The sequence below is a fragment of the Geotrypetes seraphini genome, chromosome 10 (genome assembly GCF_902459505.1).
Source record: "Geotrypetes seraphini chromosome 10, aGeoSer1.1, whole genome shotgun sequence".
NCBI classification, from domain to species: domain Eukaryota; kingdom Metazoa; phylum Chordata; class Amphibia; order Gymnophiona; family Dermophiidae; genus Geotrypetes; species Geotrypetes seraphini.
In genome coordinates this window covers 27,923,874-27,951,750 of record NC_047093.1, presented here as the reverse complement: position 1 = coordinate 27,951,750, position 27,877 = coordinate 27,923,874, and the positions used below count along the sequence as shown (strand labels likewise).

The following is a 27,877-nucleotide window of genomic DNA, read 5'->3' as shown; positions in this document are numbered from 1 at the left end:
AGTGGCTTGTTCATCCTGCTTATCAACAGAGAATGGAGTTCTGCCAGTAGCAAAGTATTCAGAGCAAACAAAGGATGATTGTTAGATACAAACTCACTTTTCTTATGAAATGCATTGTGTGTTGATAGTTGACACACCCAAGAATAAAAGGAAGGAAAAATCATGGTAAAAAGTGAAATTTTATTAGCTCATAAAGAACATAAGTTGTTTTAGCCATTATAAATCATTTAGAATACCTCTAAAAACAACTACAATTCTGTTGCTATATAAAAATCCTCTTAAAAATAATTAGAGATCTATGAGTGTAGCACAAGGTGATTTTCATTTAACACTTAAAATACTCATCAGGTCTGATATTCAGACCGTGAGAGGCAGTGACCTTGGAAATTCAATGCTAGGCTGTTTCCAGTGACTGGCATTTGAATCTGTGTTTTTTTTGACTGGCTATATCTTAGGGCCCCTTTTCCAAAGCTGCGGTAGCAACGATGTCATGGTAAATGCACCGAAGCCCTTAGGAGCTGAATGGGCTTTGGTGCATTTACCGCGGCTTTGGGAAAGGTTAACTCGATATTCAGGGCTGACTGGTTAAGTTATAATGGGCAAAGATAGAACTGCTATTTAGGCGAGACAATTTGCCCGCTCACCTTAGCCAGTCCGTGCTGAATATGGCTGGTTATCATGCGACAGAGCCAGCTAATTTTTAGCCACTAACCGTGAATATTCAGTGAAGATAACTGGATATCTCAAGCTGAATTTTCATGGTTATCCAAATAAATGCTATTTAACTAGTTGGTGACTGTTTCTGGCTAGTTATATAGTATTGTACATTTCTATAAGCCATCTCTTTTTATTATCATAATTGTTTTTGTTGTTTACCTCGAACCTTACCTTGTGTGTAAGGTAGATGCCACCTTAGCTAAATAATCTGCCTTTTTAAGTTCAGTGTAAGTTGTCCTGGGGAGGATTTGATTTCATTTACCAGCTACAAGATATTACCCTGGGATGCGGAAGTTCCAAAGAGCAAATCATGCCCAACATGATTCAAAAGTGCTATAGTGTACCAAGGGCGGGGAGGTTCATCCTGGTTGCAGGGAGTTGGGGGGAGGGGCAGGGGGGTGAATGGAGCGGTCACAGGACCGTGGTCTGCATGCACGGCCATTGGCTCTGCCAGCCCCACTCCCTCTGACGTCAACTTCCTGTTCCAGGTCAGGGGACTGGCAGAGCCGACGGCCCTGCGACCTCTCCACGCACGTCTCTACCACTTGGAGGAGGGGGTGTGGTCTGCCTCAAGTGGCCAGCAAGCCAGGTACGTTACTGCAAAAAAGCAATGCATCGTATCTTCTGTTTCTTAAGACATGATATAAACTTCCAGGAGGCTGGCAACTGAATGCATCCGATAGAAGATCCCAAAGGGCAAGCAGATGTTAACAATGGCAACCCACATAGATGTTCCATAGAACTTCAGCTCTGTATGGTTATCAAAGTGTGGCCGGGCTCCGAATGCTGGCATGATCCAGAACTGTAAAAAAAAAAAATAAAAATAAAGTGTTATTTCGTAGGGGGACAGACTTCCGTGCATACTTCTCAGAACCAGAATGTGCTCAGTTTTTGTGCTGTCTTGCATGGAATACTGTAGTTCATTGCTAGTAAGTCTATCTGCCAAAAAACTATCTCTCCTGGTTCTGGCTCCTACTCTCTGGAATTCTTGGCCTTTTTACCTTTGTTCAGAGAAACCATTTGTAACCTTCAAGGCGCAATTAAAGGCATTCTACTTCTCTTTGGCCTTTAGCTCTTAATTTACAACCTCCTGATGGCTACTTTTTTGTGTGTGGGCAGAATTAAATATTTTGTTTTCTCCCTTACCACATTGTTCATCCCTTTCTCCAACCTTTTTAATTTTTATTGTTAATCCCTAATTCCCCATGTCCTCAATTGTTTTTATTTACATTTTGTCTTCCTTTTGTTCTTACCCTATTAAATTTTTTTTAACTGTTTTATTGTAAACCGCTTAGATTTGCCTTCTGGTTTTATGTTTGCGGTATATTAAATAAATTGAACCTGAACTTCAGAAAGTGGTACCACGTTACATGATTCCCAAGTTACCAATCTATAACCCAAGCCGACTGTTAAGATCCCAAAAAGAAAGACGACTATCTCTACTCCCTGGATGTGCGCTCAAAACAGAATCAGCCCGCAGGCACACCTTCTCACATTTCATGCCCAAAATATGGAACTGCATCCCCCCAACTATTATAGAACTAGACGACCTTTGGAGCTTTAGGAAAGCCACAAAAACCTTCCTCTTCACGAACCCAGCTCCATAAAAATATCAGCCTTTAAAGAACCCAAATAGTCTCACCAACTAGGCCATATGTCTAAGTTCCACACCAAAGTATCTATTGTAAATTAGTGTATCTCTGATGTAGAAAATGACACGGGGACACATTTTTCCCCGTCCCTGCGGGAACTCATTTTCCCTTCCTGTCCCTGCGAGTTCTTTTCCTGTCCCTGCCCCTGCCCCATTCCTGCAAGCTCTGTCCTCATCTGCACAAGCCTCAAACACTTTAAAATCATAAGTAGCAACATTCTAGAGCTCAGACTGTGATGTCATAATGCCTCATTCCACCAATGCCTAAGCTCCATCCTCATACGCACAAGCCTCAGACACTTTAAAATCATAAGTAGCAACATTCTAGAGCTCAGATTGTGATGTCATAATGCCTCATTCCACCAATGCCTAAGTTCCGTCCTCATCTGCACAAGCCTCAGACACTTTAAAATCTTAAGTGTTCAAGGCTTGTGTGGTTAAGGCAGAGCTTACAGAAATGGGGCAGGGGGCACAGCGACAAAACTCGCGGGGATGGTATAGGGAAATTGAGTACCTGCGGGGATGAGGACAAATTTGTTCCTGTGTCATTCTCTACTCTGATGTTTATACATACTGCACCTTGACTTGTACTACTCTTTTCAATTACGTCTTTTCTGTATTAGCTTGAACATTCTGTATATGGACTCCTGAACCCGTTCTGGGCTCTTTTGGGAAGACCGGCTATATAAATGAATAAATAAATATGTATACTCTGGAGGAAAGATGTGAGAGAGGGGCTATGATAGAGAGACGTTTAAATATATCCGTGGCATTAATGTACAGGAGGTAAGTCTTTTTCAAATGAAAGAAAACTCTGGAAGGAGAGGGCATAGAAGGAAGTAAGAGGTGACAGGCTCAGGAGTAATGTATGAAAATACTTCTTTACTGAAAGGGTGGTTGGTAGATGCATGTTATAGTCTCCTGATGGAGGTGGTGGAAATGAAGACTGTATCTGAATTCAAGAAAGCATGAGACAAGTATGTGAGATCTCTTAGGGAGAGGAGGAGACAGCAGATGTTGTGGATGGGCAGACTGGATGGACCATTCGGCCTTTGTCTGCTGTAATGTTTCTACGTTTCTATTTCAGAAAATTGTGAAAATGATATTTTAGGAAACCATGTATGATATAACAATGGAAAATAATTCTGGAATCTGCTTGCAATGGTGACTAGAACTAAGAATCTCTTACTATTTGAGGGTCAGGGTTATGCATTTGATATACCACCTTTCTGTTCTACAGTCAAAATGGTTTCCATATTATATACTGGTGCTTTTTCTGTCCGTAGTGGGCTCGCAATCAAAGGTTGGAAATTCTATGAATTGGGGCATGTTTTGCTCGGCGCTGACAGAGTTATTCAATGCCGGGCCCTGTCTAGGCTGCCAATTCCAGACTTCGTTCCTTTCATCTAGCTGCCCCCTATGCCTAGAATAAATTACCTGAGTTTGTCCGTCAAGCCCCTTCCCTTGTTTAAAAGCAGACTGAAAACCTACCTTTTTGATACAGCTTTCAATCCTTAACACTATTCCTCTGCCCTCCAACCCAGTCTGCTGATTAACTGTTCCCCTTAACTGTATCCATGACATCCTGTCTGTCTGTCCTGTCTGTTTAGATTGTAAGCTCTTTGAGCAGGGACTGTCTTCTTTGTGACTCTGTACAGTGCTGTGTGCATCTGGTAGCGCAATAGAAATAATTCCTAATAGAAGTAGTAGTGTGAAGAGTTTTAATCTTTGGGAAGCAGAGCAGAGATTGTGATGTCATAATGCCTCATTCCACCAATAAGAGCCAACCTCATCAGTGATGTCACAATGGCTTGATTGTCCTGTACTCCCCTCTGCCCTCCAACCCAGCCAGTTGATTAACTGTTCCCCTTAACTGTATCCTTGACATCCTGTTTGTCTGTCTTGCCTGTTTAGATTGTAAGCTCTTCCGAGCAGGGATTGTTTTCTTCTTCTTTGTGACTCTGTGCAGCGCTGCGTGCGTCTGGTAGTGCTATAGAAATAATTAATAATAGTAGTAGTAGTAGCTTTGAATATCTAGTTATTTTTGAGCTGGCTAATATGTAGCCGCTTAAGTCAATATTCAGCACTTAAGCGGCCATGGGGTAGCAGTGGCGTAGTAAGGGGAGAGGGTGGTCCATCCCGGGTGCCGTCTTGTTGGGGGCGTCGGCATCTCTCCGCCTCCGCACGCCACTCTCACACCCTCTCTTCCCTGCACCTCTTTAAAATCTTTGCCAGTGACAGCAACTGCTCTAGCCTGCTGCTCGTGCCGGTCCGGCTCCCTCTGAAATCACTTCTGGGTCGCGGGGTCAGGGAGGGAGATCAGAGGGAAAACCAATGCCAGCGTGAGCAGCAGGCTGAAGAAGCTGCTCGTGCTGGCAAAGATTTAAAGAGGTATAGGGGTGGGAAGAGAGGGCACGAGTGTGGCGTGGGGGTGCGGAAGGAGCGGGGGGTTTCACATGGAAGGAGCAGGGGTGTGGAGAGGAGGGCATGGGGGGGGGGGGTCACCACCCCACACACCTCCTACCCTAACTTATGTGGGGTAGTACATAAAAATAGGACAAAATTATTTGCAATTCCGTTTATTTGCTAAACCTGAATTTCAGTGGCACTTAGCTGGTTAAAAGCTGCTGAAAATTAGCAGCTCGCCCCCAGCTAAGTAATTTAAATAGACAGCAGTTGGCTAAATCATTTTAAATATCAACTAGCTAATTGCCATCTGTCACAGTTTGGCAAATAATTTGCACAAAATAGTGCTCCTGAGAACACATAGGGACAGATTTACAAACAAGATTTCCCTATTTTGGGGGTTCCCTGTGGGTAAACCCTGTTTTCCCTATGGAAAAGGACTTTTGTAAAATTATTGTAAGATATAGACACACATATATGTACATGGTGACAGGAGCTGAAGATTAGGTTAGGTATACCAACTAGAAAATCAGATTAGGTGCATCAACTGAACCTTAGTTCTTAATTTCTTTGAAGCTCACCGTTTTCCCCCTTCCTATTGTTTTTTCCCTTATTCGTCTTACTTACTATCATTAACTTGTATTTCTTTTCCTATTTTTTCCTTTTGTACCATATGTTTTGACAAATCAGTCGTATTTATCTGGTTTGTTTCCCCTTGATAATTGTAATTTATTATTTTACTCCTTTGCACATCGCTTAGAATTTTGAATAAGCGATTAATCAAATCCATAATAAACTTGAAACTTGAAGATAATCAGGCAAATCGATTGAAATAGTCACATATCAAAACTCATAGCCAGTGAAGCTCACAGAGATCTATACTTTGTTTGGTGAAATAGGAATCTTCAGAAGGCTGCTTGGGTAGATTGCTCATCACACAGCTACAATTGCCATTGATCCCATATTTTTAATATTTTTTGCTATAGGCCAGCTAAAAACAGGCGTAAATTCCTGTACCTGGGTTATGCGCCGGCCAGTTGGCCGGCGCATAACTTTTAGGAATGCCCATGAACTGTCCATGATTCACCCATGTTCTGCCCTGGCCATGCTCCCTTTTAGATTCATGCACTGGATATGGAACATAACACTGTTTATGTGCCTACCAAGTTACGCGCATAACTTCTAATTGATGTCAATTAGGGCCATAAGAACATAAGCCGTGCCTCTGCTGGGTCAGACCAGAGGTCCATCATGCCCAGCAGTCTGCTCACGCGGCGGCCCATCAAGTCCAGGACCTGTATAGCAGCCCTCTATCTATACCCTTCTTGTCCCTTTTCCTTCAGAAAATTGTCCAATTCCTTCTTGAACTCCAATACCGTACTCTGCCCTATCACGCTCTCTGGAAGTGCGTTCCAGGTGTCCAGATTCTATAAATGGCGCTTACATTGAGGATGCCTAGCGATGCCTAATGAAAATCCGCACTCAACTCAAATTGGTTTAATTAGCTTAAATGGTGTACTAATTGACCACGCCATCAAAGCTAATTGACAAAAATAAATTAACCAATTAAGAGTTCCGTGCAGAACTCAGAGTGGTGATTAGCTAATCCAGGCACCCTCCAAAGCCTACCTGAAAAGTAGGTGTGGTTAGGGGGCAAAAAATAGGCGTGGTTGACTTAGGCATTGCTAGATGTCTGAGTTAGGTATCTGTAAATTAGGCAGGTAAAACCTGGCCTAATATACCGGCGATTACCTCTTGGATGCCAAAGCATGCTTAGGAGTCACTAGGTTTGATTCTATAAGCAGCACCTAGCAGTTTATTGACAACTGGGCGCTTAGGTGCCGTTTATAGAATCTGGCCCTTAGAGTTTTCTGAATATCAAACCTAGACTTAACAAACTAAACCCTTAAGCCACTTTTGTTTCTGTTGAAGTACTCGGTCATTTGATTTACTCATTCCTCTTTTTAGTTTTCACTTAAAGCAATGTGGCGGTTGTTGCAGGCCAAATATTTTCATTTTGTTTAGTTTCCTGTGTCATTTATGGGATTTTTTTTTTTTTTTCCGGTTTTGCATGAGTGTTTATATCCTTTTCAGTAGTGTATCTATTGATAACTAAGCAATAGTATGCATAATTTGAGCAATCATGCACACTATTAATGACATTGAAAAAAAACAACAACCCTAGAAGACAAGTCCAAAATGGAGCCTGTTTTTAATACAAAATCTGGCCCCTCATTGAGATGAGTTTGACACCCTAGATATACAGAATGCTGCAGCTGTTTGCAACACTTTGCCCCTAATTTATATGGTTTAAATCTTGGATAAAATAAAACTCCTTAATAGAATGATCTAGAACACTTTTGTTGTCAAAAACCAAACAAAATATAACTAGATCGTTATGAGACACAAGATTCTGCAGTGTATTCAAGGGGATGGAGATATACCCATATCATATATTCACTGGCATATCGAGGGTAGGAGGTGCCCGGGACAGTGGCACCCTCCTGTGCTCCTTCTGCCCCAACCATCCCCCCGCTCCTTCTGTGCCACACTCGTGCCCTCCCTTCCCACTCTGTACCTGCTTAAATCTTCTCCAGTGTGAGCAGCTTCTCCAGCCTGCTGCTTGTGCTGGATTTCCCCGTGACCCGGAAGTGATTTCAGTGGGATTCAGGCTGGCGCAAGCACGCTGGGGAAGATTTTAAAGAGGTATTGGGGGGGGGGGCAGGGAAAGGAGAGCGGAAGCGTGGCATGGGGGGAGGCGTAGAGGTGCCAGTGCCCCCACCAAGATGGCACCAGGGGTGGTCCTCGCCTCCCCACCGCTACTATGCCAACTGCATAGATTAAGTTATGGACAACTTTCTAGGTAGGACCTGTGGATATGCCACACATATTCAGGAAATGGCCAACACTTTCAGGTTATAAATTAAAAAAAAAAACCAAATGATTACAGGTATTTTGGGGTTCTACTTACGATGATGTTACAAAGAAGGAGAAATAAGGCGATCTCTTTCAAAATCTTCCTCCTCCACTTAGCATTCCTGGAATTTATTACAAGAGAGGTTGCGTCCTTGTTTGCTGTCAGTTCCTGACCATATATCCTCTTATTTAATGAGGTATTACTGTCACTAACATTGCCTGAGAGGTTCTCATTGGTGTAAAACAGTCCTGTGAAGTGATGTGTATTTCTGTGTTCTTGATGGACAGTCTCAGCTGGTTCTTTATGGAGACCTTCAATAATGAAGACATTCTGAAGAGTATGTTGTACAATCATCAGCAAAGAATTAGTGATACCAAGAATGTTCAGGACCTCTTTGGGATTGCTACCTACTATGGCTACAATGGAGTAATAGGAAATACAGTACTGCCCTAAGGCTGCTCCTAGCAGTAAAGCAACATCTAATGTTCTAGTTGGGTTTTTGTGATTGTCCATACTCCTTTTATCGAATCTATGGATAATGGATCCTCCAAGAGCTGCAAAAGACATGAGGCTCAGGCAAACTATGTTGAAGATGTAAAAGATAGAGACAGCTCGATCTGTATTGATCTTGGCGTTTATCTGCACTTCATAAACTATGAAGATCCCCAAGCCAGTCACAATGCTGGTTATCCCTAAGATGACACCTACAAAAAGTGTCTGTAGGCGAAAATTCAATTTTGGGTGATGGTCTTGATGGTGTAGGAAACGTCCAACATTCTTCCACATAACGTAAGAAAGAGCAGAAGCAAAGAGGCTGTACTCAATGTTGAAAGGATATAAGTAATAATAACCATCCGTGAAGATTGTACAGCCACTGATGCTGCATTCACAGCCATTGGTTGATCCACCTCCTCCAGCTGCAATAAGAAAAGTAGACATACTTTAACCTTGCTATAACACCTGTTACAAAGCTCCCTATGACAACATTCATTGATAGATGATATCAGAAGCTCAACTTTACGATGTAGATAGATAGCCATATAATCTGACTAATGCTTTGAATCTCTTTGGATTATGAGAAGAAAGTCATTGCTCAGAGTGAAATAGCATATGTACTGAATTATTGAATTTTTCAGATCAATGGTACATGTCATTTAGTAAAAAAAACAACCACCCCAAACCCAATGTTGGCCCACATTTAAGGTGCTTGTTTTAAAAACAACCATGGCTCTATCAACGGCACCGATGCATAAGTGACATGTGTTTGGCGGCCATTTTTAGGTGGCTACTGATACTGGTGCCATTTATAAAATCTGGCCAAAGTCTGGCATATATTGTATATAAGGGTAGGAAGAACTGTAGCAGCCATCCCAGCAGGGGACGCTGTGGCAGAATGGTATATACTTTCTTTCTACATTAAGTTGACATGTCCTGTAATTGCAAACATACTGGGCTGATGAAGATCTTGAAAGGATTCTTACGCTTATATCTCATCTCTCTCTGCCTGACCCAGTTTTGCCCTTTGGATGAGGTATAATGGCAGCAATATCTGCCTGGCTTTTTATTTTCATGGTTACTTATGGAAGCAGATTAGCAGGCCTTGCCTATACTTCTGAAAGCCAATGCTCTGGTAAAGTTTCCAAGTTCAGTATGGTTCTTCTGAGGTTGTTCCTCTTCTATCATTATGTGGGTCTGATGGATTGATTCATCTGTTATTGCTGCCATCCATAGTGACAAGTTTGTTGTCAAGGCGAGCATCAGGCCATACCTGTCAGGGCGAGAAGACAGAGAGAGATGAGGTTGGATTTAATAATGACTTTCTAGGTTACTTCCAATTGCCCTTCTGGGTGTGATTCTATAAAGTCTTTTCAGGCTCTGCGGCCACATATGGGTGTAAAAAGCCTTTTATAAAATACCAAATGGCTTAACTAGGGTTACCAGACGTCCGGGAAAACCTGAACATGTCCTCTTTTTAGAGGACTGTCTGGGTTCCTGGACAGACTTTCCAAAATATGGCAGTTTGTCTGGGTTTTGGAAAGCCCTGAGCTCTGGCCGCGTCTGGAGGGCCTTCAACAAGCATGCGTACATGACGTCACATGCATCTGCACATGCTGGAGGCCTTCCAGACATGGCCTGGAGTTCAGGAAAAAGGAGATGTGCTTTTTGGGGGTGTGTGCAATGGGACGGGGCTGGAGGTGGAACGGGGAGGGTTGGAGGCGGAACAAGATGGGCCTGGAGGTGAAACAGGGTGGAGCCATGCTCCTGGGTTTTTCCATCATCAAATATAGGCTTGATACCTTGTCAAGAAGGTGTGCACTTTGCTAGAAGGCATAGCCAAGGGCACAGTCTGAGTGGGTCACAGGTAGAGATTGCAAGTGCACATGTAACACAGAAGTACACTTTTCCCTCTGAATCCGCGAGGGTTCGGGGCAGAGCTGGCCCGCGAATATGGAAAAATTGCGGATAACTTTTAGGCCGACTCTGACCCACCCCACCTCCCTCTTGTGTCCCGGACCTCCCCAGACCTTACCTGGTTGTCTAGCGGTGACACGGGGCCGGAGCGATCTTCCTACGCTCCTGCCGTCATAAAAAATGGTTGCTGTGAGCTCCCGTTGTGGTCTCGTGAGACTACGGGAACTCATGGCAGTCATTTTTGATGATGGCTCTGCACGGGGCAAGAGCGTAGGAAGATCGTTCCTGCCCTGCGTCACTGCTAGACCACCAGGTAAGGTCTGGGGAGGCCCGGGATGCAGTGATTCAACCTTTAAAAACTAGGGGGAAGTCCGGGGCAAAAAATCGTGAATAACTGAATTCGCAGGTACTAAACTCGCGGATTCAGAGGGAGAAGTGTATAGAAACAGAGAAAAATGAAAGCAGATAAAGACCATTTGGCCTGTCCATGCCATCTACTACCCCTTCTTCTCCCTTAGAGATCCATAACATAACATAACAATATTTCTTATATACCGCAGCTACCTCGCGGTTCTGTGCGGTTAACAAAAATTAAAATACATGAATACACAGAATAAACACAATTAATTAATTAAAATATTTACCAAACATATCAGTGTTTATAAATTTTCCAATAACATAAAATAAAATTTTATTTATAAACTGCAATACACAATGAAGTTCGATGCGGTTAATAGAAGTTAACTGAAAAATCGTACGAGAGTTGAGGATACAAATAACAAAGGATCATAGTAAGGTCGGAGTCTAATACAATAGAAGTAAGGTAATACAAGGTGAACTCAAGAAATAAACAGAGTTAGAGTCTTGGTACAGGTGGTAAGAGAAGAAAGAGTCCATACCCAGGGCTGTTCCTTCATCTACAGGAGCACTTGTACTTAGCCCAAGCTTTTTTGAATTCAGATACACTTTTTGTTTCCACCACCTCCGCTGGGAGGCCATTCCACACATTCCATGAAGAAGTATTTCCTCAGGTTACTCCTGAGTCTATCGCCTTCATCCTATGGCCCCCTCATTCCAGAGACTTCTTTCAGATGAAAGAGACTCGCTTCGTGCGCATTTATGCCACATAGGTATTTAAACATCTCTCAAGAACAAAAAAATCAAAATAACAATTCAAAAATCTAAGGAAAATGTTATTTGCCAGAGTGCTTCCAACACTCTGGCAAATAACATTTTCCTTAGATTTTTGATTTAAACATCTTTCTCATATCTCCTCTCTCCTGTCTTCCTCCAAAGTATATATACTTCCCCCTCCGTATTCGAGGGGGTTAAGGGCAGAGCCGGCCCATGAATATAAAAATCCACGAATAATATTCGGGCCGGTTCTGCCCCTAACCCCCACTTTCCCCGGCTATTTTAAGCCCTGAAAGCCCCCATTAAGCCTTACCTGGTAGTCTAGCGGGTTTTCAGGCAGGAGCGATCTTCCCACGCTCCTGCTCTTTGCAGATCGCTCACAGGAAATGGCTGCCTTGAGCTTCCGTAGTCTCTCAAGCCATTTCCTGTGAGCAATATGCACAGGGCAGGAGCGTGGGAAGATCGCTCCTGCCCTGAAAACCCACTAGACCACCAGGTAAGGCTTAAGGGGGAGGAGGAGGGGGACTTACAGGATTTAAAACAGCCTGAAAAATGAAAATGTATTTTTTGTTTTAAAACCGCGAATAAGTGAATCCGTAGATACGGAATACGGAGGGGGAAGTGTATATTGAGATCTTTAAGTCTGTCCTCATAAGCTTTATTACAAAGACCACCGACCATTCTGGTAGCCATCTTCTGGACCGACTCCATCCTGTTTACAGAGAAACTGCTGAGACTCCAGGTGGTATAGAAATTTTTTAAATAAATAAATAATAAATATATTTTAAAAGGTGCAGTGTGTTTATTGATAACTGGTGCGCATTATTAAGCAATAGTATTTCCTGATGTTATCTCTTTTTTCAGTTTCATTTCATGTCCTATTATTCTATAGCTTTTCTGTATGAAAAAGATGTGTTTGTTCATTTGATACATCTAGATCACATGTAAGATATCTAATAAATTCACAGATGAATGGAGATCAACATTATATGTACCAGGAACTTACCTGCTCAGGTTCAGATGGATTTGGATGCAGTCTTTAGAAGAAACCCAGAGAAAGTAAGTCTGTTAAAGTAGAAAATATATATCTGTAAAGCAGGGATAATTCTCATAGAAACACAGAATATGACAGCAGAAAAACAACATACGGCCTGTCCAGTCTGTCTATCCCAGGAGTCGACAAATTTTTAAAGCAAAGAGCTAATTTATCCTAAAAATTAGACCAAGATTTACAAATGGGTAGAGAATGGAGTTTGTAATATTCCAGGTCTCTCATTCTCTCTTCCCTCCCCAAGGTCTAGCTTCTCTCCCCTCTTTCTTCTCTTCAACCCTTCACAGGTCTCTACACCTCTCCTCCCTCTCCCTTGCTCGTCCCCCTCCCCCCACCACATAGCCAAGGTTCTCTGCTCTCTCCGGGCCTCGACCCTTTAATCTTCCTCTCAAATCCACGATCCCCCCCGGGCCTACCGAGGTACCTGGTGGTCCAGCGGGGGTCATTGTGACAGGAGGATGGCCCTCTCACTCCTGTCTCCATGTGGCTGACTTCTAAAATGGCTGCCGTAACCTTTTGCGGCTACTCCCTGCATTTCTACTACAAGCTGCCATGAGAGGTCACGGCAGCCATTTTAGAAAGCAGCAACGAGGAGGCAGGAGCGAGAGGGCCACGCTCCTGCCACAAAGACTCCCGCTGGACCACCAGGGACCTTGGTAGACCTGGGGGATAGGACTGTGGGGTTGGGAGGGAGATTAAAGGGTCAGGACCTGGAAAGCCACAGTCGCATGGCAGAAGATCTGCAGGTTGCGGACCCCTGGCCTATCCAAACCAATAACCCAGTCTCTAGAATCCCTTCTCCCTCAGAGATCCTCAGTGCTTGTCTGAATTCAAGTATCATCCTTGTTGACTCCACCACCTCCACTGGACGACAAATCAACATATTGACAGAAATATTTCCATAATACACACATAATAAATCAAACAACGCAACAAAACTAACATACAAGACAAGACTATGCTGCTCATACTTCTTTCTTCAGAAGCATACATAAAATTTCAAACAGCTTGTGTTCACTTTACTAGTGAATTTAGCACCCTTTTGAGTTTATCCAATGACCCTTGTTCCAAAGCCTCCTTTTCACTGAAAGAAGTCTGACTATATGTTGGAGGTATTTACACGGAGGACTAGCTCTACAGGTTAGTGTAATGGGCTAAGACTCTGGGAAAGTGGGTCCAATTCCCATTGCAGTTCCTTGTCACCCTGGGCAAGTCACTAAATCCTCCATTGCTCCAGGTATAAGCATTTAGATTGCGAGACCGCTAGGGACAGAGAATGTCCCCTCATATGATATATGTTAACTGCTCTGGCTGTATCACAGTAAAGCAGCATATCAATTTACACACATTTATTCAAGGGGGCGCTTTATAGATCTCATGACATAGACCATTTTAGAAGTCTTTTTTTTATTCAATTTTCTACACTGTTCTCCCAGGGGAGCTCAGAACAGTTTACATGAATTTATTCAGGTACTCAAGCATTTTTCCGTCTGTCCCGGTGGGCTCACAATCTATCTAATGTACCTGGGGCAATAAGGGGATTAAGTGACTTGCCCAGGGTCACAAGGAGCAGTGTGGGTTTGAACCCACACCTTCAGGGTGCTGTAGCTTTTAAGCACTGCACCACACTCTCCTCCATCCTCTATTCTAACTACATCTTGTTTGTATCCTATTTTTTTAATATTACCATGCTATTAGATTTACTCACGTTTCACCATTACTAAAGGAATGGCTTTGGCTTCCAATTGAACAACGTATCAAACTCTTTTTGACATTCAAAGCCTTCTGCTATGGGCTGCCCGATTATCTATTTTTAACTGTTCTGTACACACCATTCCGTATACTCCAGCCTTTAAATGATCATCTGCTAGTCCTATCAGCACCTTGGTAGAATCTACACTAAACCGTACTTTCTTTTTTCTAAACCCCTCATTGTGGAATTCTCTTCCTTTGCAAATTCATACAGAGTCATATTGTTAAAGAAAAAATTAAAATTGCAGTAAAAACGTGGTTATTTGGTCAAGCTTTCCCAGGCTGATCAAATGGGCCCAAGGGTCTTGACTGTTGCCAATTCTGGAATTTCTACTCCCATTTTCTTACCCCTTTGTATGTCTATCATGTTTGTGTGTATGGAGACTTAGAGTGATTGACTCTGTCCTATTTTTTTTGTCATTCCTTTCTTTGATACTGTAGACTGTACACTGCCTTGTAGGGAGTGTGGCGCAGTGGTTAGAGCTATAGCCTCAGTACCCTGAGGTTCTGGGTTCAAATCCTACACTACTCCTTGGGCAAGTCACTTAATCCCCCCATTGCCCCAGGTACATTAGAGTGTGAACCCACTGGGACAGATAAGGAAAAATACTTGAGAGCCTGAATGTAAACCACATAGGCTGTAAGTGGTTTATAGTAGTTAAATGCAGTTTAGTAAATTCAAACTAAATAAATACATGAATTAATCTTTATTGTCACTATATCACAATATCAAAAAGGTTCAGTAAACAGTCTACAAGTGAAGTAATAATAATAATAATAATAATAATTTTATTCTTATATACCGCCAAAGCCATGGAAGTTCGAGGCGGTTTACAGCAAGAAGCGCTGGACAATTAGCGAAGAGGTTACAATCAAAAGTCAACAATACAATCTTACATAATGAAAGAATTGGAAAACTATATAGTTTTTAGGGTTACTGGTTGGATAAGAAGAGCAGTATAGAATCTTAGTTTATAAATCGATTGAACAAACTCGTTTTTACCAATTTTCTAAAATTAAAGTAGGATGAGGAGAGCGTGATAACGTTACTAAGCCAATCGTTCCATTTGCCTGCCTGGAAGGCAAGAGTTCTGTCCAAGAATCTTTTGTAGTGGCAGGCTTTTATTGTCAGATAGGTGAACAGATGTATTCTTCGTGTGGGCCTAAAAGAACTTGCCAGATTAAAATGGGAAACTAGGTAAGTGGGGGCTAGATCAAATATTGATTTATAACACAGACAAGAGAACTTAAACAGGATTCGCGCCTCTAGGGGCAGCCAATGAAGATTTTGATAGTAGGGGCTTATGTGTTCCCATTTCTTCAGTCCAAAGATCAGTCGAACTGCTGAATTTTGAATGACTCTGAGTCTTAGAATGGTTTTTTTGAAGGATCCCAAGTAAATGATGTTGCAATAATCGAGCAAGCTTAGGATGGAAGATTGAACCAGTAAGCAGAAGGATGCTGCATCAAAGTATTTTCTGATGGTTCTGAGTTTCCATAGTACCGGAAAGCATTTTTTTAACCAATAAATCTGTGTGAGCATTTAGGGTGAGGTGGCGGTCCAGGGTGACTCCCAGGATCTTAATGGAGTGGTCAATAGGGAAGTCCTGACCATTCAAGGAGATTGATGAGTCTTTGATTTTGTCGTTAGGGCTTGCAAGGAAAAATTTAGTTTTGTCAGTGTTGAGATTCAATTTGAATTCGGTCATCCATAGTTCAATTTGCTTTAGAATGGATGATAGATGAATCTTAGTCTTGGAGGTCAGAGTAGTAAGGGGAATAACAATGGTGATATCATCAGCATAGATATAAAATTTAACTTTTAAGCTTTGTAGCAAGTTCCCCAATGAGGCGAGGTAGATGTTGAACAATGTGGAGGAAAGAGGAGAGCCTTGTGGGACTCCGCATGAGTTTACCCAACTAAAGGCCAATCAGGTTTTCAGGCTAGCCCTAATGAATATGCATGAGAGATATTTGCATATAATGGAGGTGACAGGCATGCAAATCTGCTCCATGCATATTCATTAGGGCTATCCTGAAAACCCAATTGGCCTAGTGGTCCTCCAGGACAGGGATGGGAACCACTGCTTTAGATCACCATACTTATACTACATGCCGGTTATGTCCAGCCTTTAGGTAGTTCTGTTAACCGCATTGTACTATCAGGTGTATAGCGATATATAAATAAAATGTTCTGTTATGTTCATCTCCAGCTTAATCTTCTTCAGTCCACTGCCTCACCTTGATCCTGATCTTGCCTTCTAAGCGCAGAAATTATCGTTGTAGTTAATCCACAAGTCTGTCTATAGGACCAATAGGGACCACTGAAGAAGACAATTGTGTCAAAATGTCCATATGTTTCCAGTGGTTCATGCCCTAGATGTTTTTATGTGGATTATTTATCTCAATAAAGCCTTCATCTTGGATATCAACTCTCCACAAGCCTTTTGTTTCTTAACCATACAGTCCCACCATATATGCTCACGTGTGCCTCTCTCCCCACAATTTTGCCAAAATCTACTCCCCCATCATCGTCTCTAATCTTTGCCCAGTAGAATCTTTGTATGATAGAGTTGTAGTTGTTTATAAGTTGTAATGGAAGAACAGGAATGTAAGTTTACACAGTAACATAGTAAGGGGGGGGGGGCTACCCTGGGTGCCGACATGGTGAGGGTGCCGACAACCCTCCTCCTCTCCTTGCCACACATATACCTTCACCTTGCCCTCCACCCTACCTCTATCTTTTCATTGGTGCAAGCAGCAACTCCATCCTGTTGCTTGCACCAGAACTGGCTCTCCCTCTGACGACACATCCAGGTCCTACACCTAGGAAGTGATGTCAGAGGGAGAGCCGACGCTGATGCAAGTTGGTAGCTAGGGAAGTTAAAAGAAGTATGGGGTAGGAAAGGGTGCGTGTGTGTGGAAGGGGAAGGGGAAGGAACAGGGGGGTGGAGAAGAGGGCAGGTGGGCGCCACCGCCCCAGGCACCTCTCATCCTTACTATGCCACTGGATCAGACTGATGGTCATCTAGCCCAGTATCCTGTTTCCAACAGTGGTCAATCCAAGTCACAAGTACCTGGCAGAAACCCAAATAATCATGAATCATATATGTCACTCCTCTAACCCAATCTCCTTATCCAGCCATTTGTCTCACATCATCATATAAGAACATAAGAACACAAGAACACTGGTACATATAAGAACATAAGAACACTGGTACAAACCAAAGGTCCATCAAACCCAGTATCCTATTTCCAACAGTGGCCAATCCAGGTCCCAAGTTCCTGGCAGAAACCCAAATAGTAGCAACATTCCAGAGCTGAGATTGTGATGTCATAATGCCTCGTTCCATCAATGCCTAAGAGTCAAACTCATCAGTGATGTCACAATGGTTTAATTGTCCTATACTTGGCTCACATAAGAACATAAGAATTACCATACTGGGACAGACCGAAGGTCCATCAAGCCCAGTATCCTGTTTCCAACAATGGCCAACCCACTTTCCAAGTACCTAGCTAGATCCCCTATAGTAAAACAGATTTTGTGCTGCTTATCCTAGGAATATGCAGTGGATTTCCCCCAAGTCATCTCAAAAATGGCCTATGGACTTCTCTTTTAGGAAATTATCCAAACCTTTTTTAAACCCTGCTAAGTTAACTGATTTCACCACATTCTCCAACAACAAATTCCAGAGTTTAGTTACACTTTGTGTGAAGAAATATTTTCTTTGGTTTTAAATCTACTACCTAGCAGCTTCATCATATGCCTCCTAGTCCTAGTATTTTTGGAAATAGTGAACAAGTGATTAATATCTACTCTTTCCATTCCACTCAGTATTTTATAGACCTGTCACATCACCTCTGTGCCATCTCTTCCCCAAGCTGAAGAGCCCTAGCCTTTCCTCACAGGGAAGTCATCCCATTCCTTTTATCATATTTGTTGCACTTTTCTGTACTTTTTCTAATTCCGCTATATCTTTTTTGAGATACGGCGACCAGAACTACATACAGTTTTTTGAGGTGCGGCGTACCATAGAGTGATACAAAGGCATGAAAACATTTTCATCTTTGTTTTCCATTCCTTTCTTGAATAGTAGGGACATTCACTTCCCCTAGCACTTTATAAAGCTTAAAAAACATTTTCTTATTGGAACTTGACTTAAACAAAACCACCTCTGAGAGGGCACTCTATGCATGTTTTTCTTGGAACCCTACCCAGGAGAAAATTACACAATTGAAAGTATGATAAAAGGCAATTTTCCTAGCGAGCAACTCCTGCAGAACATTAAGTGACAGACTAGATTTTTAGAGTGTGGCATGCCTAATCCTGCCAGGAGATCAAGGCTTGGCTTAAAGGAATGTGTAGATCCAGAGCTGGTTGTATGGAAATAATGCAGATCACCTTAATTCTATACCATTACTGCTAGAGAAGCCCTAAAACAGAAATCCCTCTGCCATCCAGTTCTTTCATACCTGTGGTATCTTAAACACTGAATAAAGTACAAAAATCTCCCATTTCAACCTAACCCAGTGCACAGAGGGGTCTGCCCTGTAATGCCGCTGTATAGCTTTTAAAATTGCTGGCTTATAATATTGTTCAAGATTAGGAGAACCTGTCTCTCCTCTGGCTTTCCTTATGCTTATTTTCACTTTCTTGCCTTTTCTTTTTTTTTTTTAAATGAAATTTTATTGAAAAATTTTTGAAATACAAAAGAGAAAACTCAACATAAGAAAAATTTACATCATAACGGATGGAGGAATATATAAATGAAAGTGAGAACATATTTGTCATAGACGCAAGTCACCCATCCATTTAACATCAATAGTATACTCATATTATAGAGGGGAGAAAGGAAAAAAGGGGGGAGGGAAAGAAAAAAAAGAGGAGAAAAGAGATGAGATCGCCCAGAGGCCAAAGAGAGAAGGAGATGAGAGAAAGAAAAATGAAAATGAAATTGAAATGAAATCAAAGAAAATGTTGACTTAGCCCAGTATCTGAATTGCTTCTTGCTAATGACTATGGGCAACTGAGAAAACAAATATTTTGGTAAGATCATCGTTTTAACAGTAGCTGCTCTTCCCCACTAAGGGCTCCTTTTACTAGCGCTGCAATGCCACGCGCGCTAGACGCTAACGCCTCCATTGAGCTGGCATTAGTTTTTGGCGCGTAGCGCGGGGTTAGCACACACGGCAATGTAGCGCACGCTAAAAATGCTAGCGCACCTTAGTAAAAGGAGCCCTAAGACAATAACAAGGTGTTCAAAATGGCTAACTCCACCTTAACATGATTAGTAAGGCAGCCATAATTACACCTGAACAAATCCTCCAATTAGTTGGAGATGTACAGTAAATCCCTTAATATCTGCCTTCTTTATTCACTATCTTATTGTTTGTATCCTTTTGAAAGTGTGGTTTCTAGTAGTGCTGCTCGATTCACCAATTTGAATTGATTCACCAAGTCACTTCGGCGAATCGATTTGAATCAATTCGCACCAAATCAGTGAACCTCCCCCCCTCCCTCCCCAGTGAGACCTGACATACCTACTGGACTCCCAAAGCAGCAGCAGTAGTGGCAGGTCAGACAAGGCGACACTCTGAAAGGGCTGCTCATGGCCTTCCATGCCAGGGTCTTCCTTCTGCCATGTCACTGATGACACGGCAGAGGGAAGCCCTGACGGGACAGGCTGCAATCAGCCTATTCACAGCGCTGCCTCTTCAAGGTCAACCACTGCCACACTGCTGCTGCTTTGGGAGACCTGGAGGTATGTCAGGTTCATGGTGGGAGGGTCAGTGGGGTGCTGCTGCACAGGTGGAGAGGCAAGGAAAAGTGCTGCACAGGGGGGGATGAGAGGGAGTGATGGAAAACTACTGCACAGGGGGGATGGGAGGGATTGATGGAAAGCTGCTACACAGGGAGATGGGAGAGACGGATGGAAAGCTGTTGCCCAGGAGGATGGGTGGGAGGGGAGGAAAGCTGCTGCTCAGGGGGATAGAAGGGGAGGAAAGATGCTGCACACTGTGAAGTAGAATTGTTGGGGTGGAAGAGAGGAAGGGAGAGATGAAACAAAGAGATAGAAAGGGGTGAGAGGGAGAAATCCTGCATATGGTGGAGGGGAAGGAGACATGCATGGAGAAGAGAGAAGGAGAAATGTTGGACATAGGGAGGACAGGGAGAGATGGTGCATGGGGAGAGAGAAAGAAATGTTGCACGTGATAATGGAGGGGAGGAAGGGAAAGATGCTGCATGAAGAGGAATAGAAAGGTTTGACTCAGGGCACAAGGCAGGGAGAGAGAGTGAAAGATGGTAGACAATGGGGAAAAATAAATGTTGGATATGGCAGTGGAAGGTAGAATAAAATAATTTTATTTTCTATTTTGTGATTACAATATGTCAGATTTGAAATGTGTATCCTGCCAGAGCTGATGTTAGACAGCGAGCGTGAGCCAGGACCTAACAGAGAGAGGAAAAGTCTTTTTTGTTTACACCACAGCGCCGGCATGGGATTGGAGAATGCAAAGGAGGGAGGGGTGGGTGGAAAGGCTATAAAATAAACTTGCCAGGACATTTGAAACTCCCCCCTAAAAAAAACCAAATGCCCAATTGGGCGGGAAAAGCGAATCAAATTGAATAAAAAAATTGATTCAATAGGCCAAATCGAATCGAGTCAAAATTTTTTTCCCTGAATCAGACAGCACTAGTTTCCAGAACTGTTTCTTACCAGAAACTTATACAAAGCACTATTACCTCCGTTTTCCTGCTGACCATTCCTCTCCTGTGCACCCAAGCCTCTTTCTGGCTTTTGCTATCACCTCATACACCTGCTTGGCCTCTCTAGAAAAAAGAGGTCTGGAGAATAGGCTTGTGTAGAATGTGAGATGCAATATCAAAAATTGACGGAACAAATCAAAGTGAAAAATTGTTTTTAATTGGCCATCAGAACTCACTAACTAAATCACAGCTCGAAGACTTTATATTGGATAAAATAACAAAATTATTTGTAAAGTGCTCAGACCCTATAACCATCTGTTTAGTGGTAACACCCAAAATGTGGTTATTGCTGGGACCATCATCGCCTTTACAGTCCCAAGACCACTCGCTATGTACATTCCATTATAGATAATGAGTATTATAAGTTTACTTATCTCTCATAGCGGGTGGTTGATGGAATCTATTGTCAATAACCACAGATGAAAATAAAGTGCCAGTGCTTAAATGTGCTGCAGTGAATAACTGATAACCATGTTTGGGCTTTTAATTGGCCATGCCATTCAAAACCAATTTAAAACATTTTAAGAAACAATCAATTTAAGTTTTGCATGGAATATCGCGTGGTACCTAGCGGCGCCCCACGACACCAACCAGACAATTCTTCACACTCCATTAAGAAAGATTTGAGTGTGTGTGCCTGAGTTCACCTGTTTTACAGTTCGCAGGAATAAGAATGTAAAAATGGCAGTACTCACTTGAATGATAACAAACATAGCCTGTACAACAAGGAAGACGATTTTGACTGGAGATTCACAGTGAAAGTAACCAATGTAAGCTACAATTTTAAAAGCATCCAGCACCAGGCTGCAGAGTCCAAACAGAGCAAGCCCACCTGTTTGAAAAGTAACTTAAATTAGATATTGAACACATATGAGAGAGGATAGCAAAAAAGAATTCCCAGAAAAACTCATAAGTATCTAATTAATGCCCATCGTGATGGGTGTTGTAATATGATGTGATAGTTAACAATACGAGGGGCTGCTGAAATGTTCTCAGCCCAACTAACAAAGCTGGGACTGCCTCCATTGAGGACTATACACTTAGGGCTTCTTTTATCAAGGCGTGCTACGTGGGTTAGTGCGTCGGACATTTCATCACGCGCTAACCCCCGCGGCAGCTTAAAATCCTAACGCCTCATCAATGGAGGCGTTAGGTACTAGCGCGGCAGGCGGTTTAACGCGCGGTATTCCACGCGTCAAACCGCTACCGCGCATTTGTAAAAGGACCCCTTAGTCCAGAGGTTTTCCACTTTTTTTTGTTCTGTATTTTTCCGATGGAACGAAAAAAGTAGAAAATCACTGGACTATAGTGTAGAGCCCTCAATGGAGTCTGCCCAAGCTATGTCGGCAGCCCCTCGTAAACATGTATGTTTTGAGTCTTAATGGATTTTGAGAGCCCCTTTCACAAGAAAATATTTTAGGTCCTCTTTCTAAAGCATAAAAATTATTCTATAAATGATGCCTAACCACGCCTACCTTGTAGGCACTGGTAAACGCGGTTGTCAATCATGCCTAGTTTCAGCCTCTGATAATCAGAGCTGGTATTGTGACATCATAACTCCTCATTCCACAATACCTAAGAACCAACCTCATTACTGATGTCACAATGGCTTGATTGCCCTTTACTTGGCTCACTTTTATTACGTTTTGATTTCTAAAGTGGCGCAGTAACTAAAGCTACAGCCTCAGCACCCTGAGGTTGCAGGTTTAAACCCACACTGCTCCTTGTGAACCAAGTCAAGTCACTTAAATCCCCCCATTGTCCCATGTACATTATAGATAGATTGTGAGCCTGAATAAACTGTATACTCTTCTCCCCTGGGAAAACAGTACAGAAAATTGAATAAATAAATTATAGCACCAATTGCCAATTAAAAAATTATTTTTTAATAAATTTTTATTGCATGGTCAATTACCACACCATTTAACCCATTAAAAAACAATTAAGCTGCATATGAATTTTAGTTAGACATTGCTAGTCGTCCGTGATTTGGGTGACTAGCAGCAGCTTACCTAAACATTAGTTATAGAATCAGGCCCTAAGCGCTTATATGTTAATTTTTTTAGGTGTTGCAGGTTAATGGGAAAATTAGCACATGACCTGCAGCCATTTTTAAAAAAAGAAAAAGCCCCAAAAAACCGCCGTGCTAGATCTGGGCTTAGTGCACAGAAAAGTCCCGCTTTAGAATGTGCTAAGCCCAGACTTTATTACACCTTAGTAATAGGGCTCCTTTGTGTCTTCTGCAATTGTCTGGACCCTAACACTTAACATTCTCATTTCCACCTTACTCATCCTGCAGTGAAGTTTGTGTAGAAGTTGTACCTCTAAGCCAGATGGGTCCTGCGTGGTGATCCTTATACATGAAGGTCTGGTGTTTGGATGTGACGAACATGTAGAAAAGCATCCAGAAGATGGTTAGCAACATCAAGATGGTTAGGAAAGAGTGAACCTCAGTGTCTTGCACAGCTATGTTATGAAAGGCTCCACTGCTGATCAGGGCACAGCCAAGAAGTGCTACATTGATGATCAGTAAGGCAGATAATAGACGTCCCCCTTTCTTCCAGGCTTCAGGTGGGTTGGGCAGCACAGTGGACTGATGAACAGCATGGTGGCTTGTTTGGCTGGGGGAAACCTCTGAACTAATCTTTTCCTGGGGACTAGAGTCTCTGTTGGATTCCATGAGCACAACTGTATTTCAATCTGTAAAAAGATAAAGAAAACATAAACGTAGCAAGAAAATACAGGAAAGCGGGAGTCTAATGAGCTCAGGAGACTAAAACGCACGTGAGAGCAATTGACAAAAACAAATCTTCCCAAGGCAAAATCTATCAAAAGAGAAACAATCAAGGAGTACAAAACTCCGGAGATCAAGGGGTAAAGCAAAGAGTATAAAAGGGCAAGAAGGTAGTTCCAAGTTAAACAGTGAGAAGAGCTGACCTCTCAAACCTGTTGCTTTGAAAATGTTTGAGCTTTGTCTTGGCAATGTTGATGGTCACCCCACTGGATGTTTAAGGTAGAATTGGCTTGTTACTCAAATGGTTGACATGTCTTCTGTATAGGTGTTGCAGAGAATATGACTCTGTTCATTTGGAAGAAATCTGGGCGTGAATTGTACTATAGTCTATTACAAATGCAGATTTATGCTAAGCAATGCATATGCTGCCTAATTTTACAACATATGTACTGTACATCATAATTCATTCATATATTAATCATTTCTTACCATTAGTATCTCATTCTCTTTCAGTGAATCAAGCTCTGACCTTACCTGTGTCTCAGTGGTGTTCCTCTTTTCCAGAATCAGGAGTGGCAGTGAATTTATACCTCTCAAGATATCTTGATTTATACCATTTCCTCAAATGGGAGGAGGAGAACTTTTCAAATTGATAGTTCACATGCTACCTTGTGTACAAGTGCTAATTTTAGAAGAGATCGAGAAAGATATGTTATATATACCAGAATTGTTGTCCTGTTCCTCCTCACGGCTATCCAGTGGCAACTAATACTCCAAGTGAAGGAGGGTGAGTCCAGTCCTGAGCGTTCCTCACACTGAGCTATGGTCATTTTCAAGTTTTGCCTAGAACTGTACCTACCTCTTCCATACAGGGGGGTGGACGAGGAAATAAAACAAAATGTCATCACATGAGAGGGTAGTTTATAGCTTCTATTATGGGCTGATTGAAAAACAGGTGCCTTTGTTCCCAGTATATTCCTATCACCGTATGATTAGTTTATTCTATGTACAACATTCTTCTCTCCATCGCCTACTAAGCCTTCCCTTTCATTTTGAGCCATTCAGTCCAATACCCTGCAGAATATGTCTCGTGTATTCTATTAGCCTTCACTTTTCTTTCATGTGCTCTTCTGTCCAGCTTAAGAGTGATTGACATAGTGGTTGAGAGAACTCCCTTTCCCTATTTGGTCTTAAAGCCCTAAGACATGAGGAAATACAAGGTCAGTTACATAATAGTTAGAATAGTTTGTGTATTCAACTACATAGATCCATGGCTTTGAAATATTGTGGTTCCTCCCCAGGATATTCAGAGTCCAAAGAGAAAAAGTAAGAAATGAAAGAATTGGAAATATATCACTTGCAGCTTAAACATCACCAATCTTAATACGTAGAACTGGGAAAATGGTTTTATAGATCACAAATATTGAACAGGCTGGATGGGCAAAATGGTCTTCATCTATCATCATCAGATATTTTTGAATGTAATAAATTCCAAAAAGAAGGAAACATTTAAGTTACAAGTTTATTATGTCTTGATATACCGCTTTTACATACCAAAGTGGTTTACAGTGTTAAAAATTAATTAAAAGTCGGGGAAATGGACAAACTAATACAAACTATTAAGACATAAATTGAAACAAAGGAAGAAAGGGTAGGGATACAATATTAAAAATAAAAGGGAAAGGTACAGGAAAAAACATCAGGGAAGTGGGGTTGTCTGGAACAAGCTTCTTCAATTTTTTTATTTCTCATTATCAATCATAAATCTCATAAGCATCTTTGAAGAGAAAAGTTTTAAGATTGGTTTTAAAGTTATTTAAATAGTTTCTTGCCGTAGGGTTAGGGGAAGGGCATTCCATAGTATTGGTGCAACTACCGACTAAATAGTTTTTCATGTTGTATTGTAGAACAGCTGTCGGATTGAGGGAATAGTCAGAAGATGTTGCTGAGATGATCTGTGACCTTGAGGATTTGTAAATAATTAAGAGCCTGTCAATGAACATGGGAGAGTGATTGAGTTGAACTTTAAATGCTAGTCAAAGAGTTTTCAATTAGATTCTGTGAGTGATGGGTAACCAATGAGCTTTTCTAAGAAGAGGGGAAACATTGCCTTAAAGATAAGTCTAATAGCTAGATTATTATATTATATATATTAATATATATATTTAAAATATATATATTTAAAATATATAAAATAATATATATACTTAAAAGGCATCTCCCTTGTTGGTAAACTTGGCTCTTCCCTCCCTTTCAGAATCACTCAGCTCTGGAACAGTCTCCCTTCCCCTCTCCGCAATTTGAGCCCCCTTCTACCATTCCGTAAGCATCTGAAGACCTGGCTCTTCTCCAGAACGTAACCCCGTCCCGCTCCTGGCACTCTCACACCAACCTCTCTTCTCTCATACTTATATAATTCCACTGGAGTTCCGTTCCTTCCCTAACCATGTAAACCGTGTCGAGCTCCATCTGCGGAGATGATGCGGTATATAAACCCAAGATTTAGATTAGATTAGATTAGATTAAAATTATCTGTAATCTCCTGATCCATTTTTGGGTGATTCCCTGATAGAGGAAATTGCAATAGTCTAAGGTGGAAATGACCAAAGAATGAATTAGAATATTAAAACATGAGTTGAATTTCTCTCATTATGTAGTCAAGATGTCTTTATAGAATTCCTTTGCTTATGCATCCCTTCCAAACCATGGTGATGTGTTCACACTGTGCAATGCAAATGATCCAAGTTTCCAAGTTTATTCTATATTTGATATACCAACCATCAACGAATGTCAAATTTCATCTTATTGTATATTACATATGATATTGGGAATTGGAATGATGAGTGAGGTGATTAAATTTGCAGATGATACTAAACTGTTCAAAGTTGCTAAAATGCATGCAGACTGTGAAAAATTGTAGGCAGACCTTAGGAAATTGGAAGACTGGGCAAATGGCAAGATGAAATTTTTAATGTGAATAAATGCAAAGTGATGCACATTAGGAAGAATAATCCAAATTATAGTTACCAGATGTTAGGATCCACCTTAGGGGTCAGCAACCAAGGAAAAGAAATACATTGAAACCTTCCATTCAATAAGCGTCGTCCAAAAACGCAAACAAGATGCTAGGAATTATTAGAAAAGAATATTTCAATGATTCTAGCTCATGGTGCGATCTCACCTTGAGAATTGCATTCATTTCTGATCGCTGTAACTCAAAAAAGTTATAGAGGAATTAAGAAAAAGTTCAAATAAGAGCGACCAAGATGATAAAGTGGATAGAACTCATCTCATATGAAGAAAGACTAAAGAGGTTAGGGTTCTTTAGTTTGGAAAATAGATTGCTGATTGAAGTCTTCAAAATCCTGAGTGTAGAATGAGTACAAGTGAATCGATTTATTACTCCATTAAAAATTACAAAGATTAGGAGACACTCGATGAAGTTTACAGGGAAATATTTTTTTAAAACAATAAGAGGACATATCTTTTCACTGAGAGAATAGTTAAGCTCTGGAATGTGTTGCCAGAGGATGTGGTAACAGCAGTTAACATAGCTGGGTTAAATAAAGGTTTGGACAAGTTCCTGGAGAAAAAGTCCATAGTTTAGTACTGAGACAGATATGGGGGGAAGCCACTGCTTGCCCTGGGATTGGTAGCATGGAATGTTGCTACTATTTGGGTTTTTTCCAGGTACCTGTAATCTGGATTGCCCACCGTGCGAACAGGATATTGGGCTAGATGGACCATTGGTCTGACCCAGTATGGCTATTCTTATGTTCTCATGACAATAAAATTTCAAACCATGTTCTTGGCTCTATTTTGCCTTTGCTTTCTTACTTGATCACACATCAAACTACATATGCAGAAAAAAAAAAAAAATCTCAACAATAGGACTTAAAATTTATATCCATCAAATCAATTAAGCTTACATTAATCGAGTTTCTAAATGGATGGAAATAATCAATCATTATTTTATCTTTGGGATTTGTCAATTAGTACCATGTGACTATCCATTGAACTCCTTTGACACAAAGCCAAAGTGACAGGATGGTTGAACCAACAGGAAGACAGTTTTTTAAAAAAATGTTTGATACCAACACAGTTTCCTTAGGCCCATTGGATGGATTAAAATTTAGATATTTTTATTTTCTCTGGGTTTTTTTATACCCAGCGCTTTCCTCCTGCTCATTCTTGAGTTAGGGCACCATGAGTTTTCAGTTACCATCACCTGATAAGACTACAGCTGCCGGCTCTGCTCCGGAAGAAGTAAGTGACCTCGGAGGGGTGGGGTAGACCGGCAGACGCAGGGAGTTGAGGTAAGGTCCCGCGAGGAC

General features: G+C 41.6%; 1 protein-coding gene across 4 annotated transcripts; it reads right to left on the bottom strand.

The window, feature by feature from the left end:
* Positions 1 to 160: 160 nt before the first annotated feature.
* Positions 161 to 27,877, bottom strand: OTOP2 (otopetrin 2). 4 transcript variants are annotated; one of them, XM_033961389.1, is made up of 8 exons: positions 27,772 to 27,794; positions 23,747 to 23,888; positions 23,132 to 23,509; positions 21,505 to 21,641; positions 12,244 to 12,302; positions 9,296 to 9,459; positions 7,746 to 8,608; positions 161 to 1,519 (listed from the first exon to the last, which is right to left on the bottom strand). In XM_033961389.1, exons 3-8 carry the CDS (start codon positions 23,487 to 23,489, stop codon positions 1,349 to 1,351), a joined length of 1,752 nt encoding a protein of 583 aa, XP_033817280.1. In that variant the 5' UTR covers positions 23,490 to 23,509; positions 23,747 to 23,888; positions 27,772 to 27,794; the 3' UTR covers positions 161 to 1,348. The 4 variants fall into 4 exon arrangements, with proteins under 4 accessions (XP_033817280.1, XP_033817278.1, XP_033817279.1 ...); XM_033961387.1 differs by lacking the exon at positions 23,747 to 23,888 and having other exon boundaries at positions 27,772 to 27,877; XM_033961388.1 differs by lacking the exons at positions 23,747 to 23,888; positions 27,772 to 27,794 and adding an exon at positions 27,642 to 27,771.

Excerpts from the sequence above, each read along its gene's own strand:
- OTOP2 (XM_033961387.1), bottom strand. The coding sequence starts at position 23,489 with ATGGAATCCAACAGAGACTCTAGTCCCCAGGAAAAGATTAGTTCAGAG. Across the intron at positions 21,642-23,131 it reads AGGACCCATCTGGCTTAGAG|GTGGGCTTGCTCTGTTTGGA; the intron begins GTACAACTTCTA and ends CTTTTCAAACAG. Across the intron at positions 8,609-9,295 it reads ATTGGCTTTCAGAAGTATAG|CTGGAGGAGGTGGATCAACC; the intron begins GCAAGGCCTGCT and ends TTCTTATTGCAG.